This window comes from Erpetoichthys calabaricus, chromosome 5 (assembly GCF_900747795.2).
Source record: "Erpetoichthys calabaricus chromosome 5, fErpCal1.3, whole genome shotgun sequence".
In the NCBI taxonomy this organism is placed as follows: Eukaryota; Metazoa; Chordata; class Cladistia; order Polypteriformes; family Polypteridae; genus Erpetoichthys; species Erpetoichthys calabaricus.
The window spans coordinates 93785231-93812646 of NC_041398.2; the positions used below are offsets into that span (position 1 = coordinate 93785231).

Sequence of the window (27416 nt, forward strand, 5' to 3'; positions counted from 1 at the left end):
AGAATAAGCATTTATATCCGGGAAAAGGACATTCTCCCTTCTTTGTTGTTTTTTAAGATTTGCTATTGCTGTTTGGTCTCCTCTCTTTTTCTCAGGTGGGGATTGAATTGTGATTTGTTAAGTCTGACTTGATTGTATGTAATGTTATTTTCTTTGTTGTATATGTCAGAGTTTATCGTATGGAATGTTTTTCTTTCTTTTTGGAGTCCCTGGAGGGGGTGCTGGAGGGCACACCTTCTGGGGACTCCCTCGTACTGCTGGGAGACTTCAATGCTCACGTGGACAATGACAGTGAGACCTGGAAGGGCATGATTGGGAGGAATGGCCCCCCCGAGCTGAACCCGAGTGGTGTTTTGTTATTGGACTTCTGTGCTCGTCACGGATTGTCCATAACGAACACCATGTTCAAGCATAGGGGTGTTCATATGTGCACTTGGCACCAGGACACTCTAGGCCTCAGTTCGATGATCGACTTTGTGGTCGTGTCGTCGGACTTGCGGCCACATGTCTTAGACACTCGGGTGAAGAGAGGGGCGGAGCTGTCAACTGATCACCACCTGGTGGTGAGTTGGCTCCGATGGTGGGGGAGGATGCCAGTCAGGCCTGGTAGGCCCAAACATGTTGTGAGGGTCTGCTGGGAACGTCTGGCAGAGCCCCCTGTCAGAAGTAGCTTCAACTCCCACCTCCGGCAGAACTTCGACCATGTCCCGAGGGAGGTGGTGGACATTGAGTCCGAATGGGCCATGTTCCGTGCCTCTATTGTTGAGGCGGCTGACCGGAGCTGTGGCCGTAAGGTAGTCAGTGCCTGTCGTGGTGGCAATCCCCGAACCCGTTGGTGGACACCAGCGGTGAAGGATGCCGTCAAGCTGAAGAAGGAGTCCTACCGGTCCGTTTTGTCCTGTGGGACTCTGGAGGCAGCTGATAGGTACCGGCAGGCCAAGCAGAATGCGGCTTCAGTGGTTGCTGAGGCAAAAACTCGGGCATGGGAGGAGTTTGGGGAGGCCGTGGAGAACGACTTTCGGACGGCTTCGAGGAGATTCTGGTCCATCGTCCGGCGTCTCAGGAGGGGGAAGCAGTGCAGTGTCAACACTGTGTATGGCGGGGATGGTGCGCTGCTGACCTCGACTCGGGACGTTGTGGGTCGGTGGGGGGAGTACTTCGAAGACCTCCTCAATCCCACTAACATGCCTTCCAATGAGGAAGCAGAGCCTGGGGACTTGGAAGTGGGCTCCCCCATCTCTGGGACTGAGCTCACCGAGGTGGTCAAAAAACTCCTTGGTGGCAGGGCCCCGGGGGCGGATGAGATAAGCCGGAGTTCCTCAAGGCTCTGGATGTTGTAGGGCTGTCTTGGTTGACACGTCTCTACAACATCGCATGGACATCAGGGACAGTGCCTCTGGATTGGCAGACTGGGGTGGTGGTCCCCCTCTTTAAGAAAGGGGACCGGAGGGTGTGTTCCAACTACAGAGGAATCACACTCCTCAGCCTCCCTGGAAAAGTCTATTCGGGCGTTCTGGAGAGGAGGGTCCGTCGGATAGTCAAACCTCGGATTCAGGAGGAACAGTGTGGTTTTTGTCCTGGTCGCGGAATAGTGGACCAGCTCTATACCCTTAGCAGGGTCCTGGAGGGTGCATGGGAGTTCGCCCAACCAGTCTACATGTGTTTTGTGGACTTGGAAAAGGCGTTCGACCGTGTCCCTCGGGGAATCCTGTGGGGGGTGCTCCGAGAGTATGGAGCCCCTGATAAGAGCTGTTCGGTCCCTGTACGATCGGTGTCAGAGCTTGGTCCGCATTGCCGGCAGTAAGTCGAACCCATTTCCAGTGAGAGTTGGACTCTACCAGGGCTGCCCTTTGTCACCGATTCTGTTCATAACTTTTATGGACAGAATTTCTAGGCGCAGCCAGGGTGTTGAGGGGGTCCGGCTTGGTGGACTCAGGATTGGGTCACTGCTTTTTGCAGATGATGTTGTCCTGTTTGCTTCATCAGGCCGTGATCTTCAGCTCTCTCTGGATGGGTTCGCAGCTGAGTGTGAAGCGGCTGGGATGGGAATCAGAACCTCCAAATCCGAGACCATGGTCCTCAGCCGGAAAAGGGTGGATTGCCCTCTCAGGGTTGGGAGCGAGATCCTGCCCCAAGTGGAGGAGTTCAAGTATCTGGGGGTCTTGTTCACGAGTTAGGGAAGAATGGAGCGTGAGATCGACAGGCGAATCGGTGCCGCGTCCGCAATGATGCGGGCTCTGCATCGGTCTGTCATGGTGAAAAAGGAGCTGAGCCATAAGGCAAAGCTCTCAATTTACCAGTCGATCTATGTTCCTACCCTCACCTATGGTCATGAGCTATGGGTAGTGACCGAAAGAACAAGATCGCGAATACAAGTGGCTGAAATGAGTTTTCTCCGCAGGGTGTCTGGGCTCTCCCTTAAAGATAGGGTGAAAACGCTCAATCACCCGGGAGGGGCTCAGAGTAGAGCCGCTCCTCCTCCACATCGAGAGGAGTCAGATGAGGTGGCTCGGGCATCTGATCAGGATGCCTCCTGGACGCCTCCCCGGTGAGGTGTTCCGGGCATGTCCAACCAGGAGGAGGCCCCGGGGAAGACCCAGGACACGCTGGATGGACTATGTCTCTCGACTGGCCTGGGAACGCCTTGGGATTCCCCCGGAAGAGCTAGAAGAAGTGGCCGGGGAGAGGGAAGTCTAGGCATCTCTGCTCAAGCTGCTGTCCCCGCGACCCGACCTCGGATAAGTGGAAGAGGATGGATGGATGGATGGATGGATGTTTTTTTTCTTCAACTAAAATCAATCAAAAAAACAACAATAGTTATTTTTTAAAAACATTTTCATATAGAGAATGTAGCTCAAAGTGCTACAAAATGTCAAAAAACAGTTACAGGAAAAGAAAGGCAAATTAAAAATAGGTAAGAACAATCATGAATAAATAATGCACAAAAAATAAATAATTTTGGACTTACACAAAATAGATATATAATTAGTAGAAAAGTAGAGTCTTAATATAGTATCTTTCTAAAGTCTCTAAAGATGAGTCCAATGATAATGTCAAACGGAAGGCAGAAAAACTAAAAGAAATCTCCAGAGCAGAAAGGACAGAACCTCTGCACAGGATCCAAGGCCAAAAGACCATTCAGCCTCCTATGGGCATTGTACTGAACACAGCTTTACTTAGGTCATTCCCTATTGTTTTTAAGGTTTTGCCTTAGGAAATTCGATGCAGTGTGTCTTGTAGACAGTTTGAGCATCTGCTTTAATTTGAACACCACAGGCAAATGTACAATGCTTTCATCAAGTGGGTGTGGCACAAAACGCCACCACAGAAAAAAACAGAAAAGAAATAACAAATGAGTTGACATTTAAAATGATTGCAAATCCATGAAGAATATGTTAAATATATTCCCCTGTAGACTATGAGGAGTAGACCTAAATGTAGCTATGAAAAGGCCAAATTAAATAAAAAACGTTTTTAAGAGTTTTTAAAAGGTCCACCATGTTAGCATGGCATATCTCTATGGTAAAGTATTCCAGATTTTTGGCGCATAACAGCAAATGCCTGCCTCACCACTTCTTTTATGCTTAGATCTTGAAATAATAAGCAGAACATTATTAGGTAATAATTTGTAACATAGGGGGACAGATACTCCAAAACATATAAAGGAGTAAGATTATTTAAGGCTTTATATGCCATGAGTAGTAGTAGGGTGTTGCACCGTGTTAGCCATTATGGATGCAATAAGAAGTGAAATAAAATGACACCTTTTTTTGGCTGACTGAACAGATTACAATAACACAAGCTTTCAAGGCAGCTCAGGCCCTTTCTTCAGGCAAAGGCAGCTCAGGCTCCTTCTTCAGGCAGGTTGTAAAGTCATATTATAATCTGTGCAGTTAGCCAATAAAAGGTGTAATTTTGCTTCACTTTTCAACATAAGCATTAATAGTACTTTAAAGTAAATTTTAAAGAACATGTGTAGCCAACATGACAATGCTAAAATTAGTGAGATGTGCTCAAATTTTCTTTTGCTTGTTAAGATTCTTGCTGCTGCATTTTAAACTAACTGCAAGTCTTAGAAAAGACTTCTTAAGAAGTCTGCTTGGGAGAACAGTAGAGTAATTTTAGTTGAATAAAAACAAAGGTATGAATTCTTTTCACAGCATATTTCACTGTTAAGAGGTCTATCTTTTGCAGTGTTCCTTAAATTGAAAAATTTAGTTCTATTAAATGGGTTAATGTGCAGTTTAAAGTTTAGGTCAGTGTCTATGATTATATCCAAATTCTTTACTTCCATCTTGACTTCTAATGCTAAGGGATCAAGTGTATTTCTAAAACCCTCACTATTTCCAATTTTGACTAGCAATATTTAATTTTTTTATTAATTTAGCTTGGGGATTCAGAAATACAAGTAAGACATTGAATTAGTGAATTCAGAGTGTCAGGATCATCAGGTGCTATAGATAAGTAAAGAAGTGCATGCCACCTGCATAATTGTGGTACCTCACATTGTCTGGGCTATTGAGGATCCTGAGGGGGTATTTAATGAGCTGAGCCTACAGTTAAGAAGTAAGCTGGGACTGATGATCACTGGCAGGAGGAGAAGGCCAAGGTTATTTGAGATAAAGTGGGAGATAAGAGAGGGAGTGCTTTTTTTATGGAAATTAGTTAATATTTAATATGTTTTCATGTAAAGTATGTACTGCAAATGCACACTGTATCTAATGAGCATGAAAATTATTCCTAGTTGGCAACAAGGGAACAAAAGAAAAAAGATTTTTAGTTCAGGGGTATTATTTGTATAATATCTTGTCTATTTTATGCTTTAAAATTTGGTTTCATGCTTTTGAAAGTATTCATATTTCCATGATTTAACAACTGATTTAAAATTAAAAAATACTTTTAACAATACTTTTGATTTTGAATAAATAAAGAGTAAATTCCATACAACTATCTAGTGCCATTCAGTACAATTTAGGGTGTTTGTGTTAGATGACAGACAGATGTGCTTCAAAATTGGCTTGTTAGCAATTACTAATTAATTCCATTCGGCAGAGGAATTTTGTCTGTCAGGAAGTGGGAGTGTAGTATCTCCCCTGCCAGGAGTCTCCATACTGAAGCTCCAAGTACTGTACCTGGAGTTGCCTTGAGAGACAATAATCATTATTTGCGTCAGATAACAGGCCACAAGTATAATCTTAACCTCAATGTATCCGGGCGGAGCTCTGAATGTATATACAGTAGTCAGACTCTGTTTGCCATTAGAGTCAACTCCACCTACTTGGAGCTCTAGGGAGGAAACTTCGGGCTGCAGTGAGTAGTGACAAGCTATTACGACAAGCATAAAGGAGAACGATTCCAAAAGTCATCTGATCAAGCACAATTTTCTCAAATATTACGCACGTGCAGATTGAGTACGGGGTTGCTTAACGTATTGGCGGACAGTGGTACTTCTATCATGAAATGTAGCGCACACACGTGACTTCTAACAGCCAACTAACTTCATACCATACTTTGCTTCATATCGTCCAAATATTTATCACTGCTTAGTTACACGATCTGACACTGTTACTAGCCAACCGTGTATATCGCTTATTCCTCGGCTGACCACAGACCTAAACAGCCTAGGACGCGACACATGTCACTTTGCCCCCTTTTTCCTTTGTGTGATGCTTTGTGTACCTTCTACCTTATCACCCAATAAGAACGGCACGTTGGGGGGAGGATCCTGCCAAAGCCGTATTGAACTCCGCACATTCTAGTCTGGATTTACTGGATTGGTATACTGGATCTCTTTTACAATACACAAGGACAAAAAAAAAATCAAAATACGACAGCACGATAACGTGTTCAATCCTCCTCGGTATTATAACGAAATGCCGCATATTCAAATATGTTAAAAGTTTTCTTTTCAGTTATACATTTCCTTTTATTCTATTGTTTTTTAAGGTAACTAATTTAATGACTCACACTTGATTTTTTTTAAATAACAGGAGCTCGTGTCCTTAAAGTTCTGCTCCCTGCCTTGAGTCTCAGTTGCCATGGCAGCCTCCGAAACCTTTTGATCGAATAATTAGGCTTAGACAATGTAAAAGTGTCCAGTGGCTGAAATGTGACAACCTTTCTTACACCTAATATGAATTTAGTCAGGTCAGGGTAACAGTCGTTAACGTTGTTCATTCTATCCAATAAGTACAGCCTAGCCGCTAGATGGCAATGAGAGGACATCAACATGTCACTGAGGAGAGAACGAATTTGTTCATTGCGAAAGTGGGCGTGATAATGCAATGACGTAATACCTATAGCTAGGAACTCTGCCGCTGTCAGTTCTTCTCCCATTCACATTCTGACTTACTTCGTGAGTGTGTGTAACAGTCAAAACCGATAAATTCTAAAAATGGCAGCGGCAGAGGCACACAGGGTTATTGTGTACGGTGGAAAAGGGGCCCTCGGCTCCAAGTGTGTCGAATATTTCAAGACGAAAAGATGGGTAAGTATCTGCACAGTGGAGGCAAAGACAGACAAACAGAAAGACAGGCAGTGCACATCGAGTGGCTGTCGTTTGGGGAGTGAAGTTCAAGTGTGACAGCAGAGAGAGATACCTTGTGTATTCAAAAGTGGAATGAACAGGAGCTATTTGCAAAGTGCACATTGTTGAGAAAGAGCTGTTAGACACCTTTGGACTAGTTTACCTTTACATTATATGAAAATATATTAATGAGTATTTTTGATCTCAGCTATTATTGGCTATTTCTGCAATATATCGATAAATAATCAACACGACCTTTAACCGCTATTGCAGTTCGCTTCGAAAACATCTTGATTTAGCATTTCTAGAATATCGATTTTGTTTTGCATTAACAGAATAATTTTACTTTAAGTGAATGGTTATACAGTTTATTATCCTTATTATGAAGTATTCTCTGTTTCATGGCAAGAGCTTTGTGAGAGTATTAGTTTAAAATACGCAATAAAAAGTAAACTTTCATTAATGAAGTGGCGTTGTGTGTGATTGAAGTACAAATGGGTGCTTTTTTAAATAATTAAATATTTTTCACTTGCTTCCCATACACTTTCGGTATTGTGTTTTTCAGTGGGTGGCTTCCATTGACATTGTCGCAAATGAAGAGGCAAATGCAAACGTGCTGGTGAAGATGTCCGAATCCTTCACTGAGCAAGCGGATCAGGTGACTCTTTTTATTAGTAGTAGTAGTAGTTTCTCAAAGGTTTAAGCCCTCTTTGGAAAAACTGATTTTTAAAAATTTTTCAATGAAAGGATTAGGGTGCACATAATGTAGCAATGTACAAAATAAACATTTACATTGTTAGTGACTATCCTGGTTGCCTCTGCTATAGTTAAGTTATAAAATTGTACATCTGTTTATTTAACTGTTACTGCCTTATGCTCAATGCTTGCTGGGACAGGTTTCAGGTTCCCCGCTACCCTAACCTTGAGAAGTGGGTTAAGAAAATTAATGGATGGATACCAGTCACAATATGTGCTAGTTTCAACGTATCCTCTTGATGATGGAAGTTCTTTTTATCTAATGACCATTTGTTGTTTTAGTGGGTAGTTTTAATTTTTTGAAGCATTGCAAACTTATTAAACCATGAAGCACTGTGCAATAGTGCAAAAGTAGTACTATTTTAATATAACTTTGAATGACATTGTTATGTTTCTTAATAAGCACGTGATGTTACCAAAATATTCACTAACATGTATGATAAAGCAATTTGTTTAAAGGCTTTTGCTTTTGCAGGTGACCTCCGATGTGTCTCTGTTACTGGGAGAGCAGAAGATTGATGCCATTCTTTGTGTGGCAGGAGGATGGGCAGGTGGAAGTGCCAAAGCAAAATGTATGTATTACTGAATATTTCAAAAGAAAAGAAGGCTAATTTTCTTAAAAATACCTCAATAGTGCTTATTTGTGAGGTTTTAAAGATTCTGAAATAACTGCAGAAAATATAAGATATAAAGAATGTTTTTCAGAATTTTGTCTCATCAGAATTTCATTAAAGTACAAAGCACAAATGTTTTAGAAAGCGTTACTTTCTGTTAAATGCCTCAGTCTAATTGATTAAAATTACGAGATATTGCCCATTCTTCCCCTTTAGCTAGGAGGTTTGCTGACAAAGGCCAGGGCAGATTACAGTTGCATAGTTATTCATGTGATATCCATATGTATTCAGCAGCGGCATGCATGTAGTGTCGTTTTAAGTATTCTAATACCACAGCTTAGCATATTTTATGTTTATTTAAAAATGTATTTTAACTTGTTACAGCTTGCTGATATGTCATATGTATGAAAAAGTGTATAAATGATGTCGTAAAACATGATCCAGTTGATGATGAGTCATTGTCTTTTTTGTCATTATTTTTTTAGAGCCATGATTTGTTTTTAGATGTTTAGATGTATCCTTAGCTTCGTTCTTTGAATTCCACACAGTACAAGGAATGTGATCATTTTAATCAGGCTGGAGGGCGTCAGCACCTCTTTACTTGTGCACACAAATATATTCTAGTCAAGGCCTTTTCACATTGTCATGAAGGTTCTCCTTCTATTAGGTAAAACAAATCTTGTGTTTTCTAGAAATTTCATTTAGATATATCAAGGGAATCCGTACGTCAGTTCTTTCTTTGATCAAAGTGGGAGGGGGTTTTAGAGGTTCAGCCAGTATTTAGTTTTTTGTTTGCTAGCAGCCTGTGACCAGTTTCTTGAACTGGAAAGCTACAATTAGGTAATGTCAGAAAGAGTACATTACAGATAAATCTGTTTTTGAATTTCTGTTTAAAAATGAGTTCTTAGAGGTTAAGAGATGACAAAGATAATGGATGAAAAATGACAAAGACATTCAGAATGCAGCATATTACACTTAATGCATTACATTGCATGCTTTTCATACTGTTGATCTAGGATGCTGCAGTTCAGTTTAGAAGTGATGTATCTATCATATTAGAGAGTAACTTAACATTTGCAATATATTCTAAAATATTTATTTGTTGTATTTTTTAAATTATTCTAAGTATGGCTAAATAAATTACCCCTGTTCAACACAGTCTTGTGTATGAATTATGACTTTATGTGACAGCCATGCATTCCGCTAAATATATAGATGTTGTAGATTTTTTGTTATATTGAGTATGGCTAAATAAAACTAATATTCCTTTTACATTCAGCCTTGTATAAAAATTGTGACCTTATGTGGAAGCAGAGCGTATGGACATCTATAATATCCAGTCATTTAGCCACCAAACATCTGAAGGAAGGAGGTCTTCTGACTTTAGCTGGAGCCAAGGCAGCTTTGTTTGGCACATCTGGTATGTATAGAGCTTTGTACTAATTAAAAAAATATATAATAGTGGGCAACCCTTCATTCTACTTGCATAATGATATTAATATCAGCAGCATCTACAAAGAGAGAGATAAACAGAGTAATCCAGGTTACATGATTGCATGACGAGGAAGCCAAAACAAATGCTCTCCTATGTAACTTAATCATGCAGATCAATTTAACAAAAGTAAGTTCCAGCAGGGTGGAGTTTGCATGTTCTCCCCGTGTCTGCGTGGGTTTCCTCCGGGCACTCCGGTTTCCTCCCACAATCCAAAGACATGCAGGTTAGGTGGATTGGCGATTCTAAATTGGCCCTAGTGTGTGCTTGGTGTGTGGGTGTGTTTGTGTGTGTCCTGCGGTGGGTTGGCACCCTGCCCGGGATTGGTTCCCTGCCTTGTGCCCTGTGTTGGCTGGGATTGGCTCCAGCAGACCCCCGTGACCCTGTTTGGATTCAGCGGGTTGGAAAATGGATGGATGGATGGAAGTTCCAGCAGGTAGTTTTCATATTATTAATTGCACTTGTGCAAAATCTCTGTTATATTTTTGCTAGAATTGTATCCATGCATTACTGATTATTGAAGGTGTTTGCAAATTAAACTATGTTAGTTATTTAGTGTAGCACTTTAGTTTAGAGCTTATATATACAGTACTGCATAATATGGTATTCCTTGCAGCACCTCATGAAAAAATAAATTCTTTAATATATTGTTTTTAAAAGTATTACTAATTGTAATTTTCACATGCATCCAACCCTATTCTGAACTTAAAATTTTTCATATCAAGATCATGAGGGGCCAGTGTCTGTCCAAGAGCATCAGATACAAGGCAGGGTCCAACATTATTTGAAGTGACAGTGCATCAGAGGACAAAATCATGTAAATGCACACACACACATACTCTTATACCAGGACTTGTATGAGTGGATATGAATGAGAGAGAGAGAGAGAGGTTGGGGGCATGCGCTGATACAATGCATTGCCGCACCCACCACACGATGACCCACCTGGATTGGGACCCGACTGCAGTGGGTGACACCTCAGCACCACACTGGAACAGTGTGAGGTTTTTTATAGTGGAGTGCCAATCCTGCCACCAACCTCCAAGTTTTCCTTCTAAGTTGGAGGACCTGCTTGCAGGGCTGAATGCAGATATGAATGAGCCTTGTAATAATGTGCTGCCCCATTCCTGTGTTTACTCCTGGGCTTATGCTTGTGGATTAGTGGATTAATTATATAAATTAATATACTGTACGTGAAATATTTTGATTTATTCGCAGAAAAAATTCATATTTTCATATTTTGTTTTCTCAGTAAAATTCCACCATTACTTAATTTACCGTGAAACAGTCCAAATAATGTGGAAACAGAACTGAACAGCAGGTGATCTAGTTATTAGGTAATTTATCCCAATGCCTCAGCCAGTTATTTCTTTCAATTCCTCATCTCTTACTGCCTTCTGTGTATTTTCAATTTTTATTAATTTCCACTGATGTCTTCAAGTTCATGTTTCAATGTTGATCTTTAATAAATATCCAAATGTAGGGGCATAATATTTCAGTTCTTTTGATCAATAAGGATCTGGTTAACTCTGTGCCAGTTTCCTTCATTTTACATATAAATACAACAGAAAACAAACCTTATTGTTAATAATAATAATAACAACAACAACATTTATATAGTGCCATCCAGTATAAAGTATAATTCAAGTTGCTTTGGTGGTAAGTAGAAACAAAGAAAAACAATAATAAAAAAAACTAATTATAATAAGGGTCAGATGTTCATTGGGCAGAGGAAAAAAACTCCAATGAAGAAAAAGCTCTGGATTTCTATGAACAAAAGCCTGCCAAATCCCTGCTGGGCATTCTGTCACATATCTACTGTAGAAAAAAGAATAAAACAGTCAGCCAGGGTGAATGTCAAAAAGGAATGGGACTTCAGTGTTGTTCTTCCTTCCACCTGCCTCAGGGAATTTCATCCAGAAAGGTGTTGGCACAGGGCTGCCACCAAATATAATCATCTATCCATCCATCCATTATCCAACCTGCTATATCCTAACTACAGGGTCACGGGGATCTGCTTGAGCCAATCCCAGCCAACACAGGGTGCAAGGCAGATAACAAACCCCGGGCAGGGTGCCAGCCCACCGCAGGGCAGATATAATCAAACACTGATTTTTAGAAGTTATTTATGAAAAATTTAAAATTAACAAGGGGAAAAGCTTTCAGTTTCAATTTTACGGTGCTTTTATGTTCATGTTAAATGTTTTAATTTATTTAGTTTATTTATTTAGTTGCATTAGCACACATATTTTAGAAGAATTTACTCTACAGAAGGGGTTGCTGTTGTCTCCTGTGGTGATGAATTGCTTTGGGCAACAAAATAAAAGGATACTCAATTACAGGAATGATTCAGCACATTTTACATTACATGTGTTATGAATTAGAGGTCAGTCAACAACACATGCATCATGTTAACACAAACCAGGTGTACATACTTTGAAAGACCTGCAAGACCTTTTAATTTCTTCTGATGCTTTGATCTAAGGTGTGAGCATATGTAATATTACATAGCATTTCCAATGCAATGCGTAGTTGCACAGAGGCAAGCTTTATTTAGTTTATAGACTGGAGACTGAAAATATGTTTCAGTAAAGAATGGAATTGGTACTTTAGTGTAGCCTGACCTTCGTACTTCTTTCATTCATTTCTGGAACCTTTTTAATCCAATACATGATTGTGGTGTGACAGAATCTATTCTGGTAGGATTGGGAGAAAGACACAGATAAAGCTTGGATGGAGTACGAATCCATCTCATATCTCACTATGACAAAAAGCAAAAATGTGGATGGCTTCATTCTGGAACTTATCTACATTTATCTCTCTCTCTCACACTCACTATGGTTCCTGTTTTAAGTCTTTATTTTTTTGGTTCCTTTAGGGGCTGTTTACAGACATAAATTAGTACTCTCTAATTTAGGTCTTCAGGTCATCAGTTCTATTTTGTTTAGTTCAGAACTGCTTCTTTTAGAAAAGAGGAGTATATGCTCCTGATCTTTACCCCACATCCTCTTGTATGTGTGCTACAAATTCCAATTTACAAATACATACACTGGCAAGAAGGGAAGGCAACTGACACTGACACTATATTACTGCTCACATAAAGCCTGATGAATACTTATTTTGTACCAGTTTTGTTTTTTATACTGTATGATGTAATAGGTGCTATTTCAAAAATAAAATCTATGTGTCATAAATTTTTACTATGAAAATAGAAAGTGTTTTTTTTCCTACAAAATGAATAACTTATTTTAGATAATATATTAATCCAGAACATATTTTTTTATCTATGGTTAGACAAATATTGCAAATATTTAAATATTGTAATTTTAAATGTGCTATATTTGTAATATAGCCCTGACTGATTCACTAACTGTGTATCCTTTACATTTTCAACCATTGTGTACATCAGCTTTTCTCCTGGCTCTCTGCTTTTTATTTCACATCCCGAAGATTGATAGGTTTACAAAACTGTCAAAAACACACAAAGGGGACAGAAAATGTGCATACGCAACTTTCTATGCAAAAGTCAGAATTTATAAAAGAAAATTTGACGAGAGAACTTGGGTATATTTATGGCATCTGTGACCCATGAGTATGCAACAGTTTGGAGAAAAAAGGAAATTTCCATGATCAAGCAGGGAAGTGCAGCCAAACCAGCAGAATGACAACCCGTGTGTGTAATTATTCATATCACTGAGCCATTATTATAATGTGTGTTGACATGACAAACATATTAAACATCAAAAGTAATGAATATAATGCACAGACTGTTATGTTAGTTTCTTTTTAAGAGGGCCAATGCTGTATATTTTTAGTGTTTTTTGTCAGTTTATATCTGTAGTTAGTTGTTACTTCACAGGGAACTAGCTGACAGGCCAACAGGTCATGAATATCTCAGCCAGGCTTCAGCTCTATCATTCCCACTCTGCTGGAAGACATTAACCAACTGGCAAGAGGCTACATTCAGTTTACATATACAGGTGCTGGTCATAAAATTAGAATATCATGACAAAGTTGATTAATTTCAGTAATTCCATTCAAAAAGTGAAACTTGTATATTAGATTCATTCATTACACACAGACTGATGTATTTCAAATGTTTATTTCTTTTAATGTTGATGATTATAACTGACAACTAATGAAAGTCCCAAATTCAGTATCTCGGAAAATTAGAATATTGTGAAAAGGTTCAATATTGAAGACACCTGGTGCCACACTCTAATCAGCTAATTAACTCAAAATACCTGCAAAAGCCTTTAAATGGTCTCTCAGTCTAGTTCTGTAGGCTACACAATCATGGGGAAGACTGCTGACTTGACAGTTGTCCATAAGACGACAATTGACACCTTGCACAAGGAGGGCAAGACACAAAAGGTCATTGCTAAAGAGGCTGGCTGTTCACAGAGCTCTGTGTCTAAGCACATTAATAGAGAGGCGAAGGGAAGGACAAGATGTGGTAGAAAAAAGTGTACAAGTAATAGGAATAACCGCACCCTGGAGAGGATTGTGAAACAAAATCCATTCAAAAATGTGGGGGAGATTCACAAAGAGTGGACTGCAGCTGGGGTCAGTGCTTCAAGAACCACCACGCACAGACGTATGCAAGACATGGGTTTCAGCTGTCGCATTCCTTGTGTCAAGCCACTCTTGAACAAGAGACAGCGTCAGAAGCATCTCGCCTTTGGACTGCTGCTGAGTGGTCCAAAGTTATGTTCTCTTTGAGTGGTCCAAAGTTATGTTCTCTGATGAAAGTAAATTTTGCATTTCCTTTGGAAATCAAGGTCCCAGAGTCTGGAGGAAGAGAGGAGAGGCACAGAATACATGTTGCGTGAGGTCCAGTGTAAAGTTTCCACAGTCAGTGATGGTTTGGGGTGCCATGTCATGTGCTGGTGTTGGTCCATTGTGTTTTCTGAGGTCCAAGGTCAATGCAGCTGTCTACCAGGAAGCTTAATGCTTCCTGCTGCTGATGAACTTTATGGAGATGCAGATTTCATTTTCCAACAGGACCTGGCACCTGCACACAGTGCCAAAGCTACCAGTACCTGGTTTAAGGACCATGGTATCCCTGTTCTTGATTGGCCAGCAAACTCGCCTGACCTTAACCCCATAGAAAATGTATTGGGTATTGTGAAGAGGAAGATGCAATACGCCAGACCTAACAATTCAGAAGAGCTGAAGGCCACTATCAGAGCAACATGGGCTCTCATAACACCTGAGCAGTGCCACAGACTGATCAACTCCATGCCACGCCGCATTGCTGCAGTAATCCTGGCCAAAGGAGCCCCAACTAAATATTGAGTGCTGCACATGCTCATACTTTTCATGTTCATACCTTTCAGTTGGCCAACATTTCTAAAAATCCTTTTTTTTGCATTGGTCTTAATTGATCTTCTAATTTTCCAAGATACTGAATTTGGGACTTTCATTAGTTGTCAGTTATAATCATCAACATTAAAAGAAATAAACATTTGAAATACATCAGTCTGTGTGTAATGAATGAATCTAATATACAAGTTTCACTTTTTGAATGGAATTACTGAAATAAATCAACTTTGTCATGATATTCTAATTTTATGACCAGCACCTGTAGTCATCTGGTGTGGGTTTGTATATACATAAAACTTACATGTTTTTGCAAACATAAAAAGGCAGTTTGCAGCAGTGTCCAGTTTTCTTAATGTAATATGTGATATTGTCTGCATTCATACTTCAATAAGGGAACCTAGTGAAACTGAAACTGCTTTTTAACTGTAAACAGTTATATTCCATTCATGTATAAGTCATCAGTGATGCTAAGATGGGACAGACTAACATCATGGCTCATTGGCCAATGTCAATCTATTGTTCATTTATTTTGAGGCAGAGTAACTTTGAGGATGATGTGCTGATGGTAATTGACTGAACCCTCAGTATTTTATATGGCCTATACTATTCATTGTAATGGCAATAATGTCACTACAGGTACCAGATGATAGTGGCTACCTGTTCAAACACAAGCGCCTTTCGCTTTTCCCTTACCCCAGAACATAAAGGAGAGGCACTATAATGCCATGCATATTCTTGAGTGCTTCAGTTATGGATGGCACTATAGGATTCCTCAAATACAGGGAGCAGTGCCTCAAAATTATGAGTAAGAGTAAGAGGCACATGTACCAGCCAATGATGGTCCTCACCATCGTGATTGCGTATGTATGAGGTTGATTTGCATAGTCTATCTGTGGTTGTTTCAATGTGGCAACCAGGTGGGGTTTAAGGCATGTTCACATATGCACATTTAGAAGATGATTGTGACTTACAAAGGGTAAATTGTATGTAAATGTGCATGCACAAGTTTTTATAAAACTGATTTTTTTTTCTTTGCCGTAAACATGTTCCTTAGGGAGTTGCAGTCAGGGCGGCTGTTGGAATGTTCCTTATAGATGACACTGGGGTGACCAGGTTGGTGGTAAGGCTGTCCTCCTTGCATTCCAAGCAATCTTTGCTTTCATTTAGTAGACAAGCATCACCCCAACTAACTAGAAAACGGGACTTGTCATCTCTATCTGAAAAGGGAAGGGTGATCGCCTGGATTGCGGCACCTACTGGGGGATATCTTCATCCTCAATAGGATCTGTGATCAATTGCTCCCTTACCAGCGACTGGAGCAGTCTGCTTGTATGTCTAAGAAGTCTACCATCGACTGTATCCTGGCACTGAGGGTTCTCATGGAGTGCAAACACGAATATCAGCAGAGTTTCTTTGTAGCCTATGTCAATATTCGTAAAGCGTTTGACACAGTTGATCAAGCTGCCTTGTGGGACATCCTGAGGCTTCGCGGGATCCCCCCGAAGATACTGGATATCATGGCCGGCCTGTACACTGGTGCTGTGAATGCTGTGCGGAGTGGAGGCAGAACCTCTGTGCTTTTCCCAGTTGATTGTGGCGTTCGTCAGGGGTGTGTTCTTGCACTTGCATGGCCTAGGTGTTGTTGGGGTTTTGGGTTCCAGTGGCTGTGGGGCATCTGTTGGTGAAGAAAGATTCACTGATCTTGACTTTGCTGATGATGCTGTGATCTTTGCAGAGTTAATAGAGCCTCTGATCGGGGCTCTCGAGACTCAGAGAGGACTTAGAGAGGAGTCTGAGTGTCTGGGCTTGCGAGTGTCCTGGATAAAAACCAAGATCCAGGCCTTTAATGATCTCTTGGGCACAACCATCAGTAGCATGTCTGTGTGCAGAGAGAGTGTTGACCTTGTAGAGAGGTTTACTTACCTTGGCAGCAACATTTATGGGTCTGCTGAGTCTTCCTATTGACTCAGTAGATGAATTGGGAGATCATGGGATGTCATGAGGTCGCTGGAAAGGAGTGTGTGGTACTCCCGATATCTTTGCAAAAGGATGAAGGTCCAAGTCTTTAGAGTCCTGGTGCTTCCTGTTTTGCTATATGGTTGCGAGACATGGACACTATCCAGTGACCTGATACAGTATGAAGATAGGATTCCTTCGGTACTGTGTTCCTTTGGAGAATCCTTGGGTACCGCTGGTTTGACTTTGAGTGATCACGCACGGAGTCCTGAATGAGGCACATTATGTGCATTGTGTGAGAGCGTCAGTTACTGCATTATGGCCATGTGGCGTGATTCCCCGGGGGTGATCTGGATCACAGGATTCTCATTGTTGAGGACCCAAGTGGCTGGACCAGGCCAAGAGGATGCCCACGGCAGATAGATGGTCATTTCTAGGGGGTGGGACAAGACCGGCTGTCCGCCTGGGAGTTGGCAACAATTATCTCGAGCTGTTTCGTTGTGTTGTGGGTGCGGCAGTGCGCTGTACCAGTGTATGCTCCCCAACCTGACCTGACCTGCACACATTTTCCTGAGTTTTGATATACGCATACTTTCACGCTATAATCCACACAAACTTTTATAACTGAGACCCTTGGTGTGTAGGGTGTATGGCTGTGTATGTGGTTATGCCTGGTGATAGGTTAGCGCCATGTCCAGAACTGGTACCTGTCTTGCTCCCAGTGCAACTGAGGTAGCCTCTGCCTTCTCATAAATCTGCATTAGATGCAGTGAGTTAAGTAAATGGATGGACAGCTAGATATGTTTGTTAACAGTGTATTGCACACTGGGCTTGTATATTTAAAGTGTGCATTATAAGAAACACTGAAAGCTATTTATCGTTTTTTTTTTAATTTTTTTTTTTAGATATTTTTTCCTTTTGACTTTGATAGTTTTCTGCCATCTCTGAGCTTGACCTTGAAATTAAGTTACTCTTTATCAAAAGAGTTCCCAGGGGTTTCCAGAACCATCTTCCAAAGAGAATCTACACCAAAAATATATATTTGAGCAATTTCAGCCATCTTTATTGGTTTTATGATGAATTGTTTCAAATACATTCAGTACTGTTAATGGTGCAACGGATCACTGTTGATCCGTGATCCGAACCGATTTCTGTCCACGGTTTGGTACGCACGTGATCCGAAGATCCGAGAAAAAAAAAGTTCCACTGTATTGTGCGCGTGTCTCTTGCACACTCTCTCAACCTCTCTCGCACACTGAACTGAAATTACACTTCTCTCATGCACTATCTCTCTCGCGCACTAACTCGATAGCTCTCGCGCACTAACTCTGTTTCTCTCGTGCACTAATTCAACCTCTTGCGCACTAACTCAACCTCTCTCATGCATTTTTGCTCGACTTTTGTCCGGTTTGCCGCTTCATACGCGTGGTCATGGCCAGCGGTAGCAGTTCAAGCAGAGGAGCTTGACAAACCTCCAGCATCATTTAAGTCTCATGTGTGGGAGCATTTTGGCTTCCCTGTTAAATATGTTGATGGGAAAAGGGTGGTGGATAAAACCACCACAGTTTGTCGACTGTGTGGCATGAGGAAGCCCTATGAGACTGGCAACACGTCGGGCATGGCCACTCATTTAAAACGACACCACCCTGATGTGACAGGACCCAAGACGATGGCTGTGCAAAAACCAAAAGATATCCACGGCGTTTAAGCAGCCCTTTGCTGCCCAATTGGACCGGGCTAAAGCTATTACAAAAGCTATTGGGGTGTTTATTGCTGCAGACATGAGGCCATATTCCGTTGTGCAAAACAAGGGGTTTAAACATATGATACACATGCTTGAGCCACGCTATGATATTCCATCGCGCACTCACTTCAGTGACAATATCGTCCCAAGTATGTATGAGCAGGAAAAGTCAAAAGTTATGGCTGAACTGTCCCAGGCATCTTCTGTGGCCCTAACTACAGACGGGTGGACCTCCAGGGCGACAGAAAGCTATGTGACCGTGACTGCTCATTACATCACAGCGGAGTGGGAGATACGAAGCCCTGTACTCCAGACACGCCCCCTCTATGAGAGTCACACTGGCACAAACCTGGCATACGTATTGATGGAAGCAGTGGCAGAGTGGAGGATAGAGAGGCCCAATACTAATATCCCAGTCACAACAGATAATGCCAAAAACCAAATAAATGCAGTGAATGAAGCAGGACTGGGCCCACAGATAGGGTGCTTTGCACATGCAATTAATTTAGCATCCCAAAAGGGAATGAAATTGTGTAAGATGGACCGCCTCCTTGGGAGTATCAGGAAGGTGGTTTCCTACTTCCACTGAAGCTCAACAGCTGCTCATGTGCTTAAGACCAAGCAAGAAATGCTACAGCTGTCTACTCATAAGCTCATATGTGATGTCACAACAAGGTGGAACTCCACTTATGTTAAAGTGGCAGAGGAGGTCCTCCAGCTGCTCAAACCACTCAAAATGGTTACAACTCTGTTGAGCACTGAAACTGTACCATCTGTGTCCATGATCCTGCCTCTGAAAACAAGGATCCTACAATCCATGGCCTCAAGTGAGAAAGACAGCACCATCACAAGAGATGTCAAGACTGCCATTAGAGAGGACCTGAAGCCCAGATACACTTCACCACCAACCCTACAGGACTACCTTCACAGATCTACTGCACTTGATCCAAGGTTCAAGTCGCTGTCTCGCCTAGACCTTGCCCTACGCAAGTGATCTCACTACTGAGATTGTGAGCAGTCCTGGCACTGAAGACTGTGAAGAGGTAAAGAAAATAAATATTTTGAAATTATATATTTTTTTTATGATAATGTTTTTCGTTAAGTTTATTAAGTTATTTATTAAGTTATTGCCACATTTTAATGTCTATGGAAAAAAAAAAGTTTTAATCAATAATGTAACTTTCCCTGCAGCATCAATATGCAGCACCAACAGGAGCAGACACATCTCCTCCTCAAAAGAAGTTAGCAATGGCGGAGCTTTTTGGCGAGACCTTTGCACAGAAGGACATGGTCAGCAAGGCTTTTGCTGACACCATCAAAGAGGAGGTGGTATCCTATGAGGCAGCAAGTGGCATTCCAGTCGATGGTGATCCACTGACTTGGTGGAAAAGCAACAAATGTAAATATCCTCACCTTGCCACAATGGCAAGACACCATCCTGCTGTGACTGGCACTTTAGTGCCAAGTGATAGGGTGTTCTCAACAGCAGGGGACATAGTTACAGCAAAGAGATCTACACTTTCCCCAGAAAATGTAGACATCCTCATGTTTTTGAAAAAAAAAATTGAAATTAGAAGCTCAGGTCTGCTTTGCTTTCTTTCTTCTTTTTTGATGATGTGGACATAAGCTAGTTTTTATTTCTCTCTCCATGTTCAAAGTAAGAAGCAATGATGCCTTAAATTGCATTTAAAGTTGTTTTTTATTGTGTCCACGTTAAAGGAAATAGTTATCATGCCCTATATTGCACCTTAATTTGTATTTATATAATTGAGTGGAATGAGTCTTGAGTTGAATGTTTTTTAATGGGCAAAACATACTTAACTAAATAAATGGAGAGTTAAATTTGTCTTGTCTTTTTTTTTTTTTTTTTGCTGATCCAAAAATTGATCCGATCCGTGACTTAAAACCGTGATCCGATCCGAACCGTGAGTTTTTTGATCCGTTGCACCACTAGTAGCTGTACATATGTACGTACGTATGCATGTATGTATGTATGTATGGTGGTGGTGGTTTCTTAATATAGTATTTTATGGAAGCTTTGATTTGCTGAATTCCCAGTGAGGTGTCTGGCACTTAAAAAAAGGATTTATTACTTTATTATGTTTAGTGGAGCAGTAAGTATGTACAGTATGCATGTGTATGTGTGAGTGTTATTAGCTTCCTGTTTGCTTTATGAGCCAGATTTTATCACCCTCAACAGTGGTTTTGCTTAGATGTCCAGAACACCTTAAACGACATACACATTTTTCCTGTCTGTTTTTCTTTTGTCTTTTGAAATGGATTACTTACATAAATGCTTCCTGCTGTTTAAATGGAATAGGTAGTAGTAATCATTGTTATTTATCCTCTGTGATGAAAAGTATAACATTATGCTTATCTCGGTTACGTATTATTCTGATATAGATTTTTGTTACCAGATTAAACTTGGTAGCTAGGCATCATTGACTAACTTAAGCATTCAGAAACTCTCAGCTACTAAATTCATTATTTCTTTAGTTTTGTGTTCAGAGGCAAAGAATATATATGCACTGCTATGCTGATGCACTTTTACAGTTTCTTTATTTGGCTTTATGTTATTATACGAAAGAACATAATGTGTACAGAAAAGGTTTTATTTGTGGCAAGTAGTACATAAATATAATGAATTATTATTGTTACTGTATTTATTATTATTACATAGTCACTGCCTTGGTAAGAGTGTTCTGAATTAATATACATTAAAATGTATAAACATTACATTTTGGATTCATATTCCACAAAGCCAGAAAGATGGTTCCTAGCTTTTTATTTTTTTATAGTTGTTATTTGCAATGTATTATAGTATGTGAATTTCCCATTGGGATTAATAAAGTATCTATCTATCTATCTATCTATCTATCTATCTATCTATCTATCTATCTATCTATCTATCTATCTATCTATCTATCTATCTATCTATCTATCTATCTATCTATCTATCTATCTATCTATCTATCTATCTATCTATCTATCTATCTAGTAAAAAAATAGAATAGCCAAAGGCCTATTGTAGTGCAAAAACAGTCAAAATGCCTGATTTCTTAAGATAGCCTAACTTTTGTAAACACTACAGTTGATAACGTTATTGGTCACTTTTTGTGATATATGTGATTATACTGTATATAAGTACACTTCTCACAATATGTTTATTTCTTTCTGGTGCTTGTATTAAGTAGAGTAATCCCATGTCATTTTTACTTACTATTATTCGAAAAAATCACTGACTGAACTATGTTAAATTTCCATAATTTGTATTACCCAGGTTTACTCTGATGTGTAAAATTCTTTTAACTGCACCTAACTAAGTAACTAAGACCCAACATGTCAATATTTTACCTAACTTTGTGAATAATAATTTTGAGAGTTTGCAACAATAAAAGTGTGCAAATGTATAATGTTTAAATAGGTGATTTTACAAATAGACAAAGTCAACAGATTCAAGACTGGTTGATTGTTTTTTTTATCCTGTCTATTATCACAAATGCAGATCTCTTTCAACATCATTAGAAATAAACAGTAGTGTGTTAATACTAGATAGATAGTGGCTTTGGGTATGGTATAAAAAGCAAATACTGTAGTATTAAATAAAGTTTAGAGGTAGAAGCAAAAAATAAAGGTAGTATGCCTAGATAACCAGAAACACTTTTGATTTTGTCTTTCAGATGGTTTTAATTATGCAGGAATGTTAAATAAGTCAAACAGTTTTCTTTTAGTAAGGACACATGGATCTAATTATTTTGATTCTTTATGCTGGAGTGAAACCTCATGTTTAAATACCTATCTATTTAATACCAATCATCAATTTTTGGAGAAGTCACATGGTGACACAATGGTCAATGCTGCTCTCTCACAACTCCAGATTGCTGGATTCAGAATGCAGTCTAGGCACCATCTATGGGAAGCAGAAATACAGAATGAATAAAAAAAAATTGATAAGCCTATTGAAAAATTCAGAAGAAAGAGGACAAACATTTGCAGTGATGACCAGTAAGGTATTGAGCACAGTGTCGTGTTTTAAATGTTTTCCATATATGGTTCAGGTGTTCCAGACCTCAGATGTCCTAAAATATGTCAAAATTTCTCACATCAAATACTTCTACTCGGTGGGTTTTATCACACATGGAAAGATTTTGCAGCAGAGACAGAACCACTTCATTGGCAGTAGAGAAGGTGTCACTAGTAAGATCAAACTGAGTAGACATGGATCCAGTCACAGGAGGTACTCTTCAGTTACAGTAGTGAGTAGTTATGCTTGAACAGAAAATACCATAACAAGCAGTCATCCCCAAAAGGAAATCATCAGAGAGGAATTGGATAGCTCAATCACTTTGAGAGTGGTATCAGCACTGGTCTGAAATTCCTCTATTAAAATAAAATTTGTCATTGTAATTTTCAGGTAATGTTAATGGTGAGCCGTGCTACGAAAGTGCAGTTAAAATGTAACCAAGGAGGTTACAGTGACACATGTCATTTAGGCCATGATCTGCTATATCATCCAAGTAAATAAATAATCATGAGATGTTCTTGAGGATCTTTGTTGGGCACAACATCTTTGTTAATGTCTCTAGTCTCTGAAGTCAACACATATCAAAAGACATTCCGATTTCTTTTTTTTACCAAAGTTTTACAGTGAAGCCACCAACATTTCAATAATGCCAGTTTCTTGCATATTGTGTACTTTTTGACATTACTTTGTAATGCTAGAGAGCCTTACCAATGGCTGGACAACATGAAGTAATGGTAGATTAATAAACAGCAGACAAGAACTATTTCCATTATAGTACAGAACTACCAGATATACCTTACTGCATAGTGGATGTAACCCCAAAATTGCTCTTATTCACAGTGAAAGATGATAGTCCTGCGTTCAGAACTTGAATATTTCTAGTATGGAAGCTTTATAACCTGTTTCAGTAAACATAGACAGGAAGGTGTATTCAGAAGAGATTTTGCACCATTCCAGAATGTCTTCTCTACATTTGGCCACATGAGTGAGATTAAGGATGAGGGTCTTGCCTGATCCTGAGTTAGTATTTGAAGGAATGATTGTTGGCAGATGTGGTTGTGGAGCAGATTAATAGGCTTCTGAAACTTGTTTTAATAAAAAAACATTGTTTATAAGTGTTGTTCTGTAGGCATTCACCACACCATTACCACAGTGGTGTGACAAGGAGCTTTATTAGCTGCTCATAAAATACTGAATTATTATAAGCTGGGGTGACATCTGATTGAGCATCTTCTGGAAGCTTCTGGGAGGTTAAGGCTTGTGTCTCTAAAATCTTTGCCACTGCATTCACTACAGCCTGTGCTCTCGTAAAAAATTTCAAATACTTGTTTTATAAAAAAGATATTTTACTTCTAAAGCAGTTTAACATCTATGCGTATGGAATTTTCTCTGTCTGCAGGTCTCTGTTTTTGCCTAGATTTGCATGGATCAACCACATCATTAAAGGTTGTGAATTCGGCACAATGACTTATTAGGTTTTTCTCAAGTCATCCTTCTCTTCAGTTTGCCATTGAACAAGCAGTGATACACCAGGGGCATGTTGTGGATTTGTAACCTAATATTTATGCCCTTTGATGTAGTCCTTGTTTGTTAGTCCTTGGGTGTGTGACTATCTCATGATGAAGCAGACAGCAATGCCTTTGATTCCTGTATCACATTGTTGCTGTTTGCTAGATTGAAAATGAAAATAAAAATGCATTATTTTCTTATGAAGTGTAATTTTTATGTATTTCATTTATTTCTGATTAGTTACCTTCAAAATATCCTTCAAATACAAGTATTATACATCAAAAAGGTTTTGCAATTATAAAACATGATACTGTCATGATGTATGTCAGCTGTCATTCAGCTGTTTTCAACAAATTAATCGCTTATAAATATTGTTTTTAATGCATTTATATTGTTTGCTTGTTAATTATTTTATTTAATACAAATGTGAAGTAGCAGGCACCTACATGGTCTAACTACACAAAAAAAATATACACTTGATGCCATGCTTTCTGAAAGGAGTCATACTTGCTTACTGCTAGATTTTATTGGCTTTGGCATGGCCATAAAATGGTGTTATTCAGAAGTTCTGTCATTTCATTAGTAGCAGATTGCTATCATAGTTGGTGTGAGTGTGGTGTAGGATAAACTCAAGCTGTTGTGAAAACATGCCCAGAAAAACAACCCATAATTGGTGGTGTTATAAAAGTAATGACAGCATTTAAGAGAAATGATTCCATTTTGGTCTAAGGCACACCATTCATTCATTCAGTTTTATTGCATAAGTTTATGTCAGTATGCGTTGTAGGGGTTTTATGGGCTATCCCTGTCAGTAGTAGCGTTATTAGTTAATTTAGTATAGTGAAAAAAGCAAATTCCCTATTGATATAATAATAAAATAAACAGTGTCCATTAGGGCCTGGGCTGACTGTGCTCACCTTTTACACTAGCATTATACATAAATAATCTTATTGAAAATGTTGGGGCACATGTATAAGCTTTCCTTCCAAAATGTCCAAAAACGTAAAAGTTACATAGACAAGAAATAGTGGAGTGCTTTTTAGAAACTTAAAGAAATCTATTAAGATACATTGTTTAAAAATAAAACATATGAGTATGTACAGTATGCTTAAAAAGAGTAATAAAAACAAAATTACAAAAAAATATTTGGGAATATACCTGAATAAAAATAATAATAATAATAACATTTATCTTGACACCAACATTTTAATAGTTTGTAAGTGGTAGAATAGAGGAATAAGTCAGTTCCTAAGGTGTACATAGCAAAATGCACTGTAACTTTCATAGGAAGATATTATTTATAAAAAAAAAATACATTTTATTTGTACTTTTGAAACTTTTCAGAGTAATAGAAATGTACAAGGGATTCTTGTTTGAATATGTTTTGACATTTGAGGGTATTCGGCTCATTTTGATCTATAGCTAAATTATTCCAATGAAGTGCACTTTAAAATGTGTTGTATCTGACCTTTCTGGATTGTCATTATGTCAGGAGGCTTAGTAGGTAATTATATCACTGTCTCTTGTGTACCTCCTATTTGCCTGTCAAAAGGTTCCAATTTATCGTAGATATAAAGTTCACAGAAAAGGACCTTAAAAGGCAGTCTGGATTACAGATTGCTTTGAGGTGCTTCTTTTAATATTGCCGTCTATCAAAATTGTATCCTGACTTACTGCTTGTGAGCAGTAATTACTGCTTTCTGTTTGTACAGATTTGCTAATTCTGAAATGTTTTAAATGATAGAATGATGACTTAGTGTGTGGTACCATGGGCAGTTGTTAGCTTGTATGCCTTATAGAGCCAGCATACTTTGTTCCAATTCTGTGCTCAGTTGTTGATGTTGTGGAGTCTGCACATGCTCCATATGTCTGACTGGGGTTTCCTCCAAGTTTTCAAAGATGAGCAGGCTGTGTTAATTCTGAATTAGCCCCTTGTGAGTGTAGGTTTGTGAGAGACTTGTGCCCTTTCCAGAGCTATTTCCAGTCTTGCATGTAATGGTGCTAGGATAGGCTTATATTACATAGATTTCATGAAGCAAACAATGCTTTCTGCAGTGGCCCTGTGCATCAATAGAAATAATTATTTTTAATTGAAACTTTAAGCCGCAATGCAGATGATTTGTTTCAAAGGAGTTTTGTATGTAGTTAGTAGTATAGAAATATAATGTTTACTCCTTTTCAGTAACACTTCAGTAATTTCTCCTTATTTTTCAGAAATGTTGAAAATTGTCTGTTGCAAATAATATTCTTCCTTCTAATTCATGGTTTGCTGTTTTTCTCTCTGTCTCTCTCTGCAGGTATGGTTGGTTATGGGATGGCAAAAGCAGCCGTACATCAGCTTTGCCAGAGTCTTTCTGGAGACAACAGTGGCTTACCATCTGGATCCGCTGCTGTTGCCATTCTGCCGTATGTGTCTAGTATGCATTGTTTTCTGGTTAAAAAAAAAAAAAATAAATACACATCTCTCTCTCTCTCTCTCTCTCTCTCTCTCTCTCTCTCTCTCTCTCTCTATATATATATATATATATATATATATATATATATAAAATATAAAATCCTAAGTCTAAAATTGCAACAATTTTGTGCAACAATCTTAGGTGACGTTTCTATGTCACGTTTTAAATTGGGCTTATTTTAAAACCTACATATATATGTTTGGCATTATTCTTTTCAGAATTTATCAAACTTTAATATGATGTTCTTAGATTTTCAGATTCTTATTCCGTTTTTAAATTATAAACTAAAAAATATCAAAGAACTCACGTCCTGCAAAACGAGACTTTGTGCCAAAAGATTTAACAATGACCAGGGCTGGAAATAAAAGACAAAGAGTAAATCACCTGTTGCACAGGCTTTTAAATGTTCGAAGTGCTGTGTGAGATGCAGATCATGCGGCATGGCAGCAGCAGCAGCAAGCCAGCAGTTGATCGAGCAAAGAGAAGGTAAAAGAAAACTATTTGTTTCCCATTGTATCACTGTTTAAGAAGGGGTTTTGGAGGAGCGACCGCATCTCCTTCAGGTGCGTACAGCCCCGCTCTTGACAATGCGAGCGGCAGAGACGTGAAGTGGCTGCCGCGTAGCGCAGGCTGGGGGGGGTTGGCGAGCGATGTGAGCAGTGGGGAACCCCCTACTGTGCGTATATATATATATATATATTTATATATATATATATATATATATATATATATATCATATACTGTATGTAAATAAAACAGTAAATGCCAAGATTCATACAGTGTGATTTTTGGCTATCATCATATGAAATCTTTGTAAAATCCAGGAAGATATTAACAAGTGAGCAAAAAAAGATTTACTGAAATGCTATTGTCTAAAATGCCTTATAGAGCACTGTTGCTTGGTGCAGAACACATGCATGTCAACAGTGATATGCTAAAACAAAACATTTGATGCTAACAGTGAGCATCTGGTTTTAGTGTTTAGCTTTCCTTTTTAGAAGTTTTTGAATGATA

At 39.2% G+C, this 27416-nt stretch overlaps 1 protein-coding gene across 1 annotated transcript in view; it reads left to right on the forward strand.

Annotated features, from left to right (window-relative positions):
• The first annotated feature begins 6269 nt into the window (after positions 1-6269).
• LOC114651806 (dihydropteridine reductase-like) overlaps positions 6270-27416 on the forward strand; it is a 29954-nt gene continuing 8807 nt past the window's right edge. The window contains exons 1-5 of the mRNA XM_028801778.2: positions 6270-6487; positions 7092-7184; positions 7758-7854; positions 9176-9316; positions 26244-26352. Coding sequence (XP_028657611.1) covers positions 6395-6487; positions 7092-7184; positions 7758-7854; positions 9176-9316; positions 26244-26352 — 533 coding nt within the window. The 5' untranslated portion in view covers positions 6270-6394. The remainder of the gene's footprint in view (positions 6488-7091; positions 7185-7757; positions 7855-9175; positions 9317-26243; positions 26353-27416) is intronic.